The 16,137-nt window shown below is 47.0% G+C and overlaps 1 protein-coding gene across 1 annotated transcript in view; it reads right to left on the bottom strand.

Moving 5' to 3' along the window:
• LOC107968458 (putative rhophilin-2-like protein RHPN2P1) overlaps positions 1–16,137 on the bottom strand; it is a 55,662-nt gene that overhangs the window by 28,792 nt on the left and 10,733 nt on the right. Inside the window, 3 exon segments of the mRNA XM_054667315.2 lie at positions 4,500–4,666; positions 9,108–9,232; positions 10,064–10,141. Coding sequence (XP_054523290.2) covers positions 4,500–4,666; positions 9,108–9,232; positions 10,064–10,141 — 370 coding nt within the window.

Genomic DNA, 16,137 nt, shown 5'->3' with positions numbered 1-16,137 from the left:
TGTGGCCTATCCATACAATGGAATATTTTTCAGCCTTAAAAAGGAATGAAATTCTGACATATAGTACAGTGTAAATAAGGGCATTATGCTAAGTGAAACAAGCCATTCACAAAAGGACCAATATTGTAGGATTCCATTTAGATAAGGACCCAGAATAGTCAAATTCACAGAAACAGAAAGGAGAATAGAGGTTAGCTGGGGCTGGGAAAGGGGGCAATGGGAAGTTATTGCTTAACTGAGTAAGTACAGAGCTTTGCTTATCCATCATCCAGATGAAAAAGTTCTGGAGATAGCTGGTCACAGGGGCTGCTGCCTATAATCCCAGCTACAAGGGAGGCTGAGGTGGGAGGGTTGCTTGACATTAAGAGTTCAAGACCAGCCTGGGCAACATACTGAGACCCCTGTCTCTTAAAAAAATATATATTTTTTAAAAATGTATTTATTTTATTTATTTTTGAGACAAGATCACACTCTGTTGCCCAGACTGGAGTGCAGTGGCAGGATCATGACTCACTGCAGCCTCAAACTCCTGGGCTCAAGCGGTCCTCCCACTTCAGTCTCCTGAAGAGCTGGGACTACAGCCATGCACCACCCCACACCCAGCTAATTTTAAAATTTTTTGTACAGATGGGGTGTGCCTATGTTGCCCAGACTGGTCTCCAGCTCTTGGATTCAAGTGATCCTCCTGACTCAGCCTCCCAAAGTACTGAGATTACAGGTGTGAGCCACCTTGCCTAACCAACAAAAAAAAATTTTAACTTCTGGAGATGTTTAGTGGTAATGGCTGCACAACACTATGAATGTACAAATGCACTTAATGCCATTGAACTGCACACTTCAAAATGGTTAAAATGTGCTTCTGGTTGGCAGATAATTTTAAAATTTTAAAAATTTAAGATAATCATTAAAATGGTAATTTTATGTTCTGTGTTATTTTACTATAATAAAAAAACTGGTTAAAATAGTCCATTTTAAGTTATATATGTATATTTTAACACTATTTATTTATTTATTTATAAATAAACGCCCAGGCTGGAGTGCAGTGGCATGATTTCAGCTCACCGAAACCTCTGCCTCCCAGGTTCAAGCGATCCCCCTGCCTCAGCCCCCCAAGTAGCAGGGATTACAGGTGCCCACCACCACACCCAGCTAATTTTTGTATTTTTAGTACAGACGGGGTTTCACCATGTTGGCCAGACTGGTCTTGAACTCCTGACCTCAGGTGATCTGCCTGCCTCGGCCACCCAAAGTGCTGGGATAACAGGTGTGAGCCACCCCACCCAGCCTTTTAACCCAATTTTTAAAAATTGGATTATCTTCCAAAACACTTACATCTCCATTGAGTAGAGAAACAAGCCTGCTCCCTACAACTCCTGTGTCACCTGGGACAAAATTCCATCACGACAGGTATGGAGATGCAAGCAGAGAGCAGGCAGAAGGACTGAGGGGCTCACAGGCGGCCAGGCTCACACATAAGATCTGAGTCATTCAGCAGTCCAGGGCTTTTCCCCTGGACCTCAAGAAAGATCTATTCTGGCCAGGCGCGGTGGCTCACGCCTCTAATCCCAGCACTGTGGGAGGCCGAGGTGGGTGGATCACCTGAGGTCAGGTTCGAGACCAGCCTGGCCAACATGGCAAAACCCTGCCTCTACTAAAATTATAAAAATTAGCCAGGCATGATGGTACACACCTATAATCCCAGCTACTCAGGAGGCTGAGGTAGGAGAATCACTTGAACCCAGGAAGCGGAGGCTGCAATGAGCCGAGATCTCACCACTGCACTCCAACCTGGGCAACAGAGTGAGATTCCATCTCAAAAAAAAAAAAAAAAAACTCAATCCGTCTGCTCCAATGGAAATTTAACTGTCCAAAGCGCTAACTGACAATCAATCTGGAACTGAAATAGAGTCTCTCATATGAATCCCATCCAACTGGGTCCTCTGGTTTTGCTGCTGAGCAAAAAAAAAAAAAAAAAAATCCCCACCCTGCGAAGGGATGGCACCTGCCGTTTTGAGCTGTGAGCTCCGTGGGGGTTCCCTCACCCTCCCCACTGTTCTCCCACTTTCTTCATTTCATCTATAATTTGTCTCCACTGCTATAATCTCAGAGACAGGACACAGAGTGCCTGCCTAAGATTCCCCAGAAAGATGAGTCCGGAAAAAAGATTTACAACAAAAGAAATCAACTCATACTTGGAATCTTAGCATATCGCTTCATCCCAAGAGACCAATCTTTCATTTTTTTAATTAGTTATTTTTTGAGACAGGTTCTTGCTCTGTCGCCCAGGCTGGAGTGCAATGGCACGATCTTGGCTTACCACAACCTTGGCTGATCCTTCCATCTCAGCCTCCCAAGTAGCTGAGACTACAGGCATGCACCACCAGGCCCAGCTAATTTTTGTACTTTTTGTAGAGATGGAGTTTTGCCTTGTTTCCCAGGCTGATCTCAAATTCCTGAGCTCCAGCAATCCACCCACCTCAGCCTCCTAAAGTGCTGGGATTACAGGCATGAGCCACCATGCCTGGCCTATTTCTTTAATTAAAAATAAAATTCTTTTTGACAATCATAACTCACTGCAGCCTCAAACTCCTGGGCTTAAGTGATCCTCCTGTCTTAGCCTCTGGAGTAGCTAGAACTATGGGCATACACCACCAAGCCTGGCTAATTTTAAATATTCTGTAGAGACAGGGTCTTCCTGTGTGGCCCAGGCTGGTAGGACCAATCATTGTGACATCAGAAATTTCACAATGAGTTGAAGTGGCAAAGCTCTGGTTCTTCACAAGCTTGCAGGGCAAAGTGATATCAAACAATGATCCACATGGGTGGAAGGGGATCACACCCCAAAGCAGAATGTCGATGATCAACCTAGAAGGCAACACACTATAGAGCTAGTGTGGAGAACACACTGTGGTCTACACTGTGCCCTACTCTTGCATCCATCCCCACACGGAGTCTGACCCAGACACACGCCCTGCTATGGGGGAGCAAGGCAGAACCTGTAGGCAAGGGTGGGCCGTGCCAGGCTCACCCACAGCACTGGGTCTGGTGACCCCGGTCCTCTACAGGTGTAAGCACTAGGCTGCTTTTCTCCTCGACCCCGCACCTCGTTCTCATACTAGGATTACCTGAGGTCAGGAGTTTGAGACCAGCCTGGCCAACAGGGCAAAACCTCATCTGTACTAAAAATGCAAAAATTAGCCGGGCATGGTGGCAGTCACCTGTAATCCCAGCTACTTGGGAGGCTGAGGCAGAAGAGTTGCTTGAACCCAGCAGGCAGAAGTTGTAGTGAGCAGAGATTGAGCCACTGCACTCCAGGCTGGGTGACAAGAGCAAGACTCTATCTCAAAATAAACAAATAAATAAAATAAAATAACAAAAGGCAGTTCCCAGAAGAAGGGAACTGAGCTATGAGACATCCTTTGAATGCATCACTTGACAAAGGGTTGAGAACACCCACCTCATGCTGGAGAAGTTGGCAGAATGCAGGTGACATAAAGGCATGGAGGGGCAGGGTGCGGTGGCTCACCCTGTAATCCCAGCATTTTGGGAGGCTGAGGCAGGCGGAACACCTGAGGTCAGGAATTCGAGACCAGCCTGGCCAGGATGGTGAGACTCCATCTCTACTAAAAATACAAAAATTAGCCAGGCGTGGCAGCGGGTGCCTGTAATCCCAGCTACTCAGGAGGCTGAGGCAGGAGAATCACTTGAAACTGGGAGGTTTCAAGCAGTGAGCCAACATTGCGCCACTGCACTCCAGCCTGGGCGACAAGGGCGAAACTCCATCTCATAAATAAATAAATAAATAAATAAATAAATAAATAAAGGCACGAAGAGTAATACACACAGATAGGGTACACCTAATACAAGAAAAAGAAGCCTACAGTTTCACTATTTGGGAAAAGTTATTCTGCTCTTCATGACAGTGTTGAAAGAAACAGTTATGCACTGCCATCCCAGGGCCACTTGTCTGGAAAAGATCAATCATCAGCCACAGGATTCACCATGTACATCAGCCATCCCAGACTGAGGTCTGAACCACCGAGCAAGTTTCTTTTTTTTTTTTTTTGAGATGGAGTCTGGCTCTGTTGCCCAGGCTGGAGTGCAGTGGCGCGATCTCAGCTCACTGCAAGCTCCGCCTCCCGGGTTCATGCCATTCTCCTGCCTCAGCCTCCCAAGTAGCTGGGAATATAGGTGCCCGCCACCAGGCCCAGCTAATTTTGTGTATTTTTAGTAGAGACGGGGTTTCACCATGTTAGCCAGGATGGTCTCGATCTCCTGACCTTCGTGATCCACCTGCCTCAGCCTCCCAAAGTGCTGGGATTACAGGCATGAGCCACCACGCCCGGCCAGAGCAAGTTTCTTAATGGGAAGTTACACCAGAGCTGAAGACTGGTCTGGCCCTTGCAGGGGACGACCTGTAGACCCTCTTCAGTGGTGGGTCCCCTGGTGCCACCAGGTGGGGCCAAGGCTCTGTCCAGTCAGCCCTGGAGGAGACATACCTGCAGCTCTCTGAAAGGCATCTATGGCACTCTGCAGCCCAGCCTGCGTCTGCCAATAGCTCCGGGTCCCAATCTGGGTGTAGAGGGCCCCAGTGTTGAACAGGACACTGGCCTTCTCCAGCAGCAGGTTCTGCTGGCTGACCAGAACCCCAGTGAGGGAGTCATACCTATGTGAAAGAAATGCATTCAGGGAATACAGATTACTTGGCTAGTTAATGCTACTTTTGGATGCAAGTGGAAAAAATTATTATTATTATTATTATTTTTTTTTTTTGAGACAGAGTCTCGCTCTGTCGCCCAGGCTGGAGTCCAGTGGTGTGATCTCAGCTCACTGCAAGCTCCACCTCCCAGGTTCACGCCATTCTCCTGCCTCAGCCTCCCAAGTAGCTGGGACTACAGGCACCTGCCACCACGCCCAGCTAATTTTTGGTATTTTTAGTAGAGACAGGGTTTCACCGTTTTAGCCAGGATGGTCTCGATCTCCTGACCTCATGATCCACCCACCTCAGCCTCCCAAAGTGCTGGGATTACAGGCATGAGCCACTGTGCCTGGCTCTATTATTATTTTTTTAAGACTCAGGATCTCACTCTGTTGCCCAGGCTGCAGTGCAGTGGTGTGATCATAGCTTACTGCAGCCTCCAACTTTAGGGCTCAATTGATCCTCCCGCCTCCGCCTCATGAGAATAGCTGGGATTACAGGTGCATGCCACCATACCTGCCTAATTTTTTTTTTTTAATTTTTGTAGAGATGGGGTCTCACTATGTTACCCAAACTGCTGTTAAACTCCTGGGTTGGCTGGGTGTGGTGGCTCACACCTGTAATCCCAGCACTTTGGGAGGCCAAGGCGGGTGGATCACCTGAGGTCAGGAGTTCGAGACCAGCCTGGCCAACATGGTGAAACCCAGTCTCCACTAAAAATACAAAAATTAGCCAGGCATGGTGGCGGGCGCCTGTAATCCCAGCTACTCAGGAGGCTGAGGCAGGAGAATTGCTTGAACCCGAGAGGCGGAGGTTACAGTGAGACGAGATTGCACCACTGTGCAATCTGGGTGACCTGGGTGACAATAACAACAACAACAAACTCATTTCTTCAATAAAATTCAAGAATGCACATGCACTGAGGCTTTTGTTTCCAAGCAAGATGACAGGACTAATCACACTGACCGCCACAGCCACACACACAAATATCTGATGGGGTAACTTTATAAACACAGCATGGGACATCCAGACAATGGACTATTACTCAGTACTAAAAATGGAGCCTTTTCAAGCAAGCCTTGAAAAGATGCAGAGGAAACATTACTAAGAGCCAACCTGAACATTGCTACCTACTGTATAGCACACTGTGTGAGTCCAACATTCTGAAAAGCCAAAAACCCTGGAGACAGAAGAAAGATCAGGGGTTGCCAGGACTTAGGGGGAGGGAGGGAGGAACAGGCAGAGCACACGGAGGATTTTTTCCAGCAGTGAAACTCTTCTGTATGACACTGCAAAGATGGATCACTGTCACTCTATGTTGGCCAAAAGCCGCAGAATACACAAGTGCAAGAATGAACCCTAATGGGAACTATGGACTCTGGGTGATAATGATGTGTCAGGTAAGTTCCTCAATTATAAAAAAAAAAAAAATTGCGCCGGGTGCGATGGCTCACGCCTGTAATCCCAGCACTTTGGGAGCCCGAGGCAGGCAGATCACAAGGCCAGGGATTGAGACCAGCCTGGCCAACGTGGTGAAACCCCATCTCTACTAAAAATACAAAAATTAGCCAGGCGTGGTGGGGCACACCTGTAGTCCCAGCTACTCAGGAGGCTGAGGCAGAAGAATCACTTGAACCCAGGAGGCGGAGGTTGCAGTGAGCCGAGATCACGCCACTGCCCTCCAGCCTGGGCAACAGAGCAAGACTCCGTCTCAAAAAAAAAAAAAAAAAAAAAGGCCGGGTGCAGTGGCTTACACTTGTAATCCCAGCACTTTAGAGGCCAAGGCAGGTGGATGGCTTGAGCTCAGGAGTTTGAGACCAGCCTGGGCAACATAGTGAAACCCCTCTCTACCAAAAATACATGGTGGTGGCATGTGCCTTTAAGCCCAGCTACTTGGGAGGCTGAGGTGGGAAGATGGCTTGATACTGGGAGGCAGAGGTTGAAGTGAGCTGAGATCACACCACCACACTCCAGCCTGGGTGACAGAGTGAGACTCCGTCTCAAAAAAAAAAAAAAAAAGAAAGAAAAGTGTGTGTGTATATATATATATAGCTTCTCCTAAATGAAATATGACAATTACTAACCCCTCATAATTCTTTCTGAAATCTAAAACCTCAGGATTTGTTTTACTTTTTTATTTTTTCAGACCAAGTCTCACTCTGTTGCCTAGGCTGGAGTGCAGTGGCATGATCATGACTCACTGCAGCCTCAACCTCCTGGGCTTAAGCGATCCTCTCAACTGAGCCTCCCAAGGAGATGGGACTACAGGCATGTGCCACCCATGCCTGGCACATTTTCTCTAATTGTTTTGTAGAGATGGGGTCTCACTGTGTTGCCTAGACTGGTCTCAAACTCCTGGGCTCAAGTGATCCACCAACCTCAGCCTCCCAACATGCTGGGATTCCAGATGTGAACCACCATACCCAGCCTAGGACTTGTTTTATTTATTTATTTATTTATTTTTTATTTTTATTTTTTGAGACAAAGTTTTGCTCTTTCAACCAGGCTGGAGTGCAGTGGCGCCATCTCAGCTCACTGCAGCTTCTGCTTCCCGGGTTCAAGCAATGGTCCTGCCTCAGCCTCTTGAGTAGCTGGGATTACAGGCGCCCGCCACCACACCCGGGTAATTTTTGTATTTTTAGTAGAGACATGTTTGTCAGGCTGGTCTCCAACTCCCGACCTCAGGTGATCCACCCACCTCGGCCTCCCAAAGTGCTAGGATTACAGGTGTGAGCCACCGCACCTGGCCCTAGGACTTGTTTTAAAGTTTACTCATGAACCAAGGGGTATGCAGACAGCTTCTCCCTAATTCATGACTAAGGAGAAACCACCTTTCACCATGCAGACAGCCTGGTGCATTGTTAGGAAAAGTCATCCCCCTTTCCTTTGCTTTCCATGACGAAGGCATCAGTAGCCAACCATCGGCTATAGAAACATTCAATTCTGATACGCCCCAACCTTCTAGGATGTATTCTCCTTTCACTGACACTCCTAACGACATTCAGAGAAGGGGTGCAGCATCTCCAAAGTACTTTTTTTTTTAGGTTTTTGGTGTTTTTTTTTGTTTGTTTGTTTGTTTAATACAGACTCTCACTCTGTTGCCCAGGCTGGAGTTCAGTGGTGCAATCTTGGCTCACTGCAACCTCTGCCTCCCAGGTTCAAGCGATTCTCCTGCCTCAGCCTTCCAAGTAGCTGGGACTACAGGCATGCACAACCATGCCCAACTAATTTTTTGTATTTTTTAGTAGAAGCAGGGTTTCACCATATTGGACAGGCTGGTCTCGAACTCCTGACCTCGTGATCCACCTGCCTCAGCCTCTCAAAGTGCTGGGATTACAGGTGTTAACCACCGCACTCAGCCTTTTTTTTTCTTTTTTGAAACAGGGTTTCACTCCTATCACCCAGGCTGCAGTGTGGTGGTGTGATCTAGGCTCACTGCAACCTCTGCCTCCTGGGCTCAAGTGATTCTCCTGCCTCAGCCTCACGAGTACCTGGGACTACAGGTGCATACCATCGTACCCAGCAAATTTTTGTATTGTTTGTAGATATGGGGTTTTGCCACATTGCCCAGGCTGGTCTCAAACTCCTGGGGTCAAGTGATCTGCTTGCCTCAGCCTCCCAAAGTGTTGGCATTATAGGCGTGAAAACCACTGTACCCGGGCTCCCAAGTATTTAAAGTATACTAATCTTTGAAAACACCAATTGGGTCTACGGCCATACCACCCTGATGTGCCTGATCTTGTCTGAAAATACCAATTGTGGAGAAGAATCAAATCCTCTACTTCCATTTTTTAAATCTGATCTAAGCTGAGTGTGTAGCTCATGCCTATAGTCCCAGCTACTCAGGAGGCTGAGGCAGAAATATCACCTGAGCCCAGGAATTCAAGACTAGCCTGGGCAACACAGTGAGACCCCATTTCAAAAGAAACCTGATCTATTTCTGTTTGGTGCTTTTGTCTCACTGGACAAGACCTGATTTTCTCTCTCTCTCTCTCTCTCTCACTCACTCACACATACACATGCATGCCCCAGTCCAATCTGAGACAAGAATCTTGCTTCTGACTAATTCCATTTCAGAGCCCTGTGCTTCCCCAGTGATACAACAAGCAAGAAAAATGTCTCCTCTCCTTGGCTCACTTGTTCTGAGAAGCAAGAGGCCACAGTCTGTTGGGGCCATCTCCCTCGGATCACCTTCATAAATAAATACCAATGTATTGACATCTTTCTAGACTTCCCTGGATAAATGCAAGATAGGAAAGGGGGCTGAGGTGCACACGGGTGCACCCCGGATAAATGCAAGATAGGAAAAGGGGCTGAGGTGCCCGCAGAGGGGTGTCTGTGATGCTGAGGCTCTGAAACTGTGGCTGCCATAACACGTGAAGCGCCAGCGCAGACCTCAAGCACCTACCAGGTGAACAGGAGTCCCATCTGCCGCGTGGGTGGGAAGAATCAATGCTCAACAAAGCCCAGCTGCATGAAGTATGTCATCAGCAGTTCCACCCTGGCCTCATCCGGGCTGGGCGTCCGACAAGCCTGCGAGGAAAAGAACCCCAGAGGGCATGAGCAGAGGAGGACACAGCTGACAGCCCTTCCCGGAAGGTGCCCTGCACATACCAGCAGGTGCCTGTAACTATTTCTGCAGTATGACGACCTCACTGCTGGCATCATAAACTCTAGGAGGGGTGGAAAGAACCTGGCAGGAAGTCAGAAATCCTGGAATCCAGTCCCAGCCCTGCCAGGAGGCAGGTCTCTCCCCTTCTATGGTTTTCCTTTTTTTTTTGAGACGGAGTCTTGCTCTGTCACCCAAGCTGGAGTGCAGTGGTGCGATCTTGGCTCACTGTAACTTCCACCTACCAGGTTCAAGTGATTCTCCTGCCTCAGCCTCCCGAGTAGCTGGGATTACAGGTGTGTAGCACCATGCCCGGCTTGTTTTTGTATTTTTAGTAGAAACGGGGTTTTGCGATGTTAGCCAGTCTGGTCTCAAACTTCTGACCTCAGGTGATCCACCCGCTTCAGCCTCCCAAAGTGCTAGAATTACCAGCATGCACCACCATGCCCAGCTAATTTTTGAATTTTTAGTAGAGACAGGGTTTCACCATGTTGGCCAGGATGGTCTGGAACTCCTGATCTCAGGTGATTCTCCTGCCTCCGCCTCCCAAAGTGCTGGGATTACATAGGCGTGAACCACCGCGCCCGGCCTCCTTCTACAGTTTTCTTATGCAGCAAATGGAATGGATGATTCCAGCACCCCCCAACCATCACCTCAATCTGCCCACGATTCTGTTAAGACCACAAGCATGCAATAATGGGGTTCCCTGAAGACTTGGAAAAGCTACCCTCCCCTCTCTGCTGCACAAAACTTACTTGTCTCGGATCCATAAGATCTGTGATTTCATCTTCATATAAATAGCCATCTTCACTGTAATGTTCCAGGATAAAATCCTTAAAGAAAAATGAGGTTAGATACTATAAAATGTGATTGAAAACCATGTATGTGCATAACAGTAATATGTCATTTGTGAACCTGTTTCTAAAAAGGCAGAATAAAGAAAAACTTACAGTGATTTTCAAAGTGGGGGAATTTATTTTCTTAATTTATGTAGTTATTTTTATATGGAGTCTTGCTCTGTAGCCCAGGCTGGAGTGCAGTGGCACAATCTCGGCTCACTGCAACCTCTGCCTCCCAGGTTCACGCAATTCTCCTTCCTCAGCCTCTCAAGGAGCTGGGGTTACAGGCGCCCACCACAACGTCTGGCTAATTGTTGTACTTCTGACCTCAGGTGATCCACCCACCTCACCCTCCCAAAGTGCTGGGATTACAGATGTCAGCCACCGTGTCTGGCCATAGAATTTTTTTTTTTTTTAAAAAACAGGGTTTCACTCCCGTTGCCCAGGCTAGAATGCAATGTTGCGATCTCGGGTCACTGCAACCTCCACCTCCCAGGCTCAAGTGATTCTCATGCCTCAGCCTCCCAAGTAGCTGGGATTACAGGCATGTGCCACCATGCCCAGCTAATTTTTGTATTTTTAGTAGAGATGGAGTTTCACCACATTGCCCAGGCTGGTCTCAAACTCCTGGGCTCAAGCAATCCATCTGCCTCAGCCTCCCAAAGTGCTGGGATTACAGGTGTGAGCCACTGCACCCCATGCCTATGTTTTTAAATGCTGTGTTGCTTCAGTAAAAGTGAGAGTTGAAGTTAATTTTTTGCTTAAAAATGTCTTTGTGTCTGCGCATCATGGCTCATATCTGTAATCCCAGCACTTTGTGAAGACAGGGCAGGTAAATCACTTGAGCCCAGGAGTTTGAGACTAGTCTATGGCCTATACATTCAACTATACTGCAAACACTGCAGATATTCAGGGGCTCAGACTTGCAATTCTGGGCCTCCCTCAGGACCCAGACAAGTTTCCCAGCACAGACCCTGAGGGTAGGACTGTCATAACAGTCCCCAGATACAGGTTTCCTTTGCCAAGAAGACCCTTAACCATGTTATAAAGGCATTTTATTTTATCTTATCTTTGAGGCAGGGTCTCACTTGGTTGCCTAGGCTGGAGTGCAGTGGTGTGATCGCGGCTCACTGCAGCCTCGACTTCTCTGGGCTCAAGTAATCCTCCTACTTCAGCCTCCCAAGTAGCTGGGACCACAGGCACGTGCCACAAGCTAATTTCATTTTTGTATTTTTAAATAGAGATGGGGTTTTGCCCTGTTGCCCCACCCCCGCCCCTACAAGTGCTGGCTCCCCCAAGCTGCAAGAAAGGGGATCACATAGATGGCTCAATTATGTCTTCCCAAGTGACTGTGTAACCTCTTTACACAACTTCTACATTAAAGCTCCTCCTGTTTTTGTGTGTTCAACATACAGACACACAGACAAACACTTCTCTTACAAAAATGGATTTGTACTAAATATACAACTTTGCTGTGCCTTCTTTTTCTTTTTTTAAGAGATGAGGGTCTCGCTCTGTCATCCAGGGTGGAGTGCAATGGTGCAATCATAGCTCACTGCAGCCTTGAACTCCTGGGCTCAAGTCATCCTCCCACTTCAGCTTCTCCAGTAGAGGGGACTATAGGTGTGCACCATCACACTCAGCTAATATTGTTATTTTTCATAAAGACAGAGTCTTCCTATGTTGCCTAGGCTGGTCTCGGACTCCTGGCCTCAGGTGATCCTCCCACCTCAGCTTCCCAAAGTGTTGGAATTACAGGTATGAGCCACTGCGCTCAGCTGACTATGCCTCTTTTCTTTAAACTTGGCCATGGACTGGGTATGGTGGCTCACACCTATAATCCCAGCGCTTTGGGAGGCTGAGGTAGGTAGATCACTTGAGGTCAGGTGTTCCAGACCAGCCTGGCCAACATGGTGAAACCCTGTCTCCATTAAAAATTTAAAAAATAAAAAATAAAATAGCTGGGCATGGTGGTTAAAAGGGGTCAGGTGTAGTGACTCATGCCTGTGATCCCAGCACTTTGGGAGGCCAAGGTGGGAGAATCACTTGAGACCAGGAGTTTGAGACCAGCATGGACAACATAGTGAAACCCCATCTCTACAAATAATAAAAAATTAGCCAGGCGTGCTGAGGCAGGAGGAGGATCACTTGAGCCCAGGAGGTTGAGGCTGCAGTGAGCCATGATCACGTCACTGCACTCCAATCTTATGTTCACCTCATAAAAGTCAAAGAGGATTTTGATTAAATTATATATGTGATCCTGAATTTGAAACTTAGTAAGCTAGGGTAGATTAACGTACTTAGTGGGATAAAAAAAATTATCTAACTGGCCAAGCATGGTGGCTCACCCCTGTAATCTCAGCACTTTGGGAGGCCGAGGCAGGTGGATCATTTGAGGCCAGGAGTTCGAGACCAGCCTGGCCAACGTGGTGAAACCCCATCTCTACTAAAAATACAAAAATTAGCCAGGCATGCTGGCAGGTGCCTGTAATCCCAGCTACTCAGGAGGCTGAGGCAGGAGAATAGCTTGAGCCCAGGAGGCGGAGGTTGCAGTGAGCTGAGATTGAGCCATTGCACTCCAGCTTGGATGACAGAGCAAGACTTCATCTAAAAAGAAAAAAAAATCCTAACTGAAACCCACTGTAAACATTAGGGACAAAACGAGAATTTCTACCATCACTGTTATTACTTAGCCTAATTCCAAACATTCTCCAGCCCACACATTAAGAAAAATAAGAGACATAAAATATTGGAAAGAAACAATCAGAATAATTTTTTGCAACACAACAGCATGTTTATAAAACCCAATAGCATCAACTGAAACATTACTAAATTAATAAGAATTCAATAAAGTGGCAAAGAAGTTAACACATGAAAGTCAATAGTAAAAAAGAAAAGTCAATATTCTTCCTTTCTTATACAAGCAATAACCAATTAGAAAAACTTAACAGACAGCCAGGTGTGGTGGCTCATCACATCTGTAATCCCAGCAGTTTTCAAGGCTGAGGTAGGCGGATCATTTGAGGTCAGGAGTTTGCGACCAGCCTGACCAGCAAGGTGAAACCCTGTCTCTACTAAAAATACAAAAAATTAGGTGGGTATGGTGGCAGGTGCCTCTAATCCCAGCTACCCAGGAGGCTGAGGCAGGAGAATCACTTGGACCTGGGGGGCAGAGGTTGCAGTGAGCCAAGACTGCACCACTGTACTCCAGCCTGGGCGACACAATGAGACTCTGTCTCAAAAACAAACAAACAACAAAAAAAAAAACCTAACAGAGAAACAATACCTTTCACAATAGCAACAAAAATACATTTCTAGGGATAAAATTAATATAATTAAGCAGAAAACTATTAAACTTTACTGAAGAACAGATGTGATTTCATTTTCTTTCATTGATTCGATTTTTTTTTTTTTTTTAATGAGACAAGGTATCATTTTGTTTTCCAGGATGGACTGCAGGGGCTCAATCACAGCTGACTGCAGCCTCGAACTCTTGGGCTCAAGCAAACCACCTCAGCCTCCTAAGTAGCTGGGACTAAAGGTGTGAGCCACTGTGCCTGGCCCTATTTCCTCAAAATAAAACAAAATCAGCCAGCTGCAGTGGCTCACGCCTGTAATCCCAACACTTTGGGAAGCTGAGGCGGGTGGATCACTTGAGGTCAGGAGTTCGAGAACAGCCTGGTCAACATGGTGAAACCCTGTCTCTACTAAAAATATAAAAATTAGCTGGTTGTGGTGGTGGATGCCTGTAATCCCAGGTACTCAGGAGGCTGAAGCAAGAGAATCGCTTGAACCTGGGAGATGGAGGTTGCAGTGAGCCAAGACTGTGCCACTGCACTCCGGCCTGGGCTTCAGAGCGAGACTCCCTCTCTAAATAAATAAATACGTAAAATAAAATAAAACAAAATCACACTGTGAAGCTTCACTGATTATCAAAAAAAATCACACGGACACACAAGTCAGATTTGAAATGGAATTGCCCTAATTCAGTCTGCTGAACCACTTCTGCAGTACCTGTGTTTCTCTCAAATATGGAAGGGAAAAAATACAACAGAAAGCCCCTCAAACGTTCTAATTTTCATATGACTGACATTTGTAGCATCTCTTTTAGGCTAAAATGACATGGTTGGAAGCCTGTGCCGAATGGCAGTTGGCCATGTCCACAACATGTGAATATTTTCATTTGCTTTAATGTGGAATTCAGAACATGACCCAGTTGAATCCTTAAAAATGCCTATAAAATTCCTAAGTTTCTCCAAGAGACTCTTCCTTTAAAATGCTTGCATTCTTGGCCGGACGCAGTGGCTCACGCCTGTAATCCCAGCACTTTGGGAGGCTGAGGCAGGCGGATCATCTGAGGTCAGGAGTTCAAGACCAGCCTGGCCAGGATGGTGAAACCCTGTCTCTACTAAAAATACAAAAATTAGCCAGCATGGTGGTGGGTGCCTGAAACCTCAGCTACTCAGGAGGCTGAGGCAGAGAATTGCTTGAACCTGGGAGGTGGAGTTTGCAGTGAGCCGAGATCACGCCACTGTACTCCAGCCTGGGCGACAGAGCGAGGCTTCACCTCAAAAAATATACATATATACACACAAAAATTAGTTGGCCATGGTGGTGCATGCCTGTAGTCCCAGCTGCCCAGGAGGCTGAGGAAGGAGAATCGCTTGAACCCAGAAGGTGGAGGTTACAGTGAGCTGAGATCGCACCATTACACTCCAGCCTGGGCAACACAGTGAGACTGTGTCTCAAAAAAAAAAAAAAAAAGAGAGATAGAGAGAGAGAAGGCCTCATTCTGTTGCCCAGGCTGGTCTCCAACTCCTGGCCTCAAGCTGTCCTCTTGCCTCAGCCTCCCAAAGTGCTAAGATTATAGGCGTGAGCCATTGCATCTGGGCATAAGTCTCACGTAAAAGTTCAGGCAGGCTGTGGCAGTGTGGCATAAAGCTGCAATTCCTGGATTGTTTTCATTGCTTTCTACCCAGAACATAAACTTTCCGGTAAACTTGAGTCCTGAAACACTCAGAATACCAACTTCCCTTCTCCAGTTCCAAAATAAACCCCAAACTCACAGGATTTAAACAAGGCAGCAGTCAAAAAGGCCTCTATTTATGTCAAACAACTCACTGTCTCTGAGAATGAAGGTCAAGTGCTTCCAAAGTATTAACCAATTGCTTTTAAAAGTAGTAGTTGGCCGGGAGCGGTGGCTCACACCTGTAATCCCAGCACTTTGGGAGGCTAAGGCGGGTGGATCGAGTTCGAGACCAGCCTGGCCAACATAGTGAAACCCCATCTCTACTAAAAACACAAATTAGCCAGGCATGATGGCGGGTGCCTGTAATCCCACCTACTCAGGAGGCTGAGGCAGGAGAATCACTTGAACCTGGGAGGTGGAGGTTGCAGTGAGCTGAGATGGCTGTCACTGCCCTCCAGCCTGGGCAACAGGAGCGAAACTCCAGCTCAAAAAAAAAAAAAGAAAGAAAAAAAAAAGTAATAGTCAAAATGTGATAAGATGTTTTCTTTTCTAAACTAAAAGTAGTCCAAGATGAGCCAACTAAGAGGATTATCATGGAAAGTAAAATAAGCCAGGCACAGTGGCTCATGCCTATAATCCCAGCATTTTGGAAGGCTGAGGCAGGAGGACTGCTTGAACCCAGGAGTTTGAGACCAGCCTGGGCAACAGTGGGAAACTCTGTCTCTATGAAAAATACAAAAATTGGCCGGGCATGGTGGCTCACGCCTATAATCCCAGCACTTTGGAAGGCCAAGGCAGGTGGATCACCTGTGGTCAGGAGTTCGAGACCCACCTGACCAACATGGAGAAACCCTGTCTCTATTAAAAATACATAATTAGCCAGGCATGGTGGCACATGCCTGTAATCCCAGCTACTCAGAAGGCTGAGGCAGGAGAATCGCTTGAACCCGGGAGGTGGAGGTTGCGGTAAGCCGAGATCATGCCATTGCACTCCAGCCTGGGCAACAAGAGCTAAACTCCA

This window comes from Pan troglodytes, chromosome 16 (assembly GCF_028858775.2).
Source record: "Pan troglodytes isolate AG18354 chromosome 16, NHGRI_mPanTro3-v2.0_pri, whole genome shotgun sequence".
NCBI classification, from domain to species: Eukaryota; Metazoa; Chordata; class Mammalia; order Primates; family Hominidae; genus Pan; species Pan troglodytes.
Note: the sequence above shows the minus strand (reverse complement) of the source record. Positions and strands in the feature narration are given on the sequence as shown.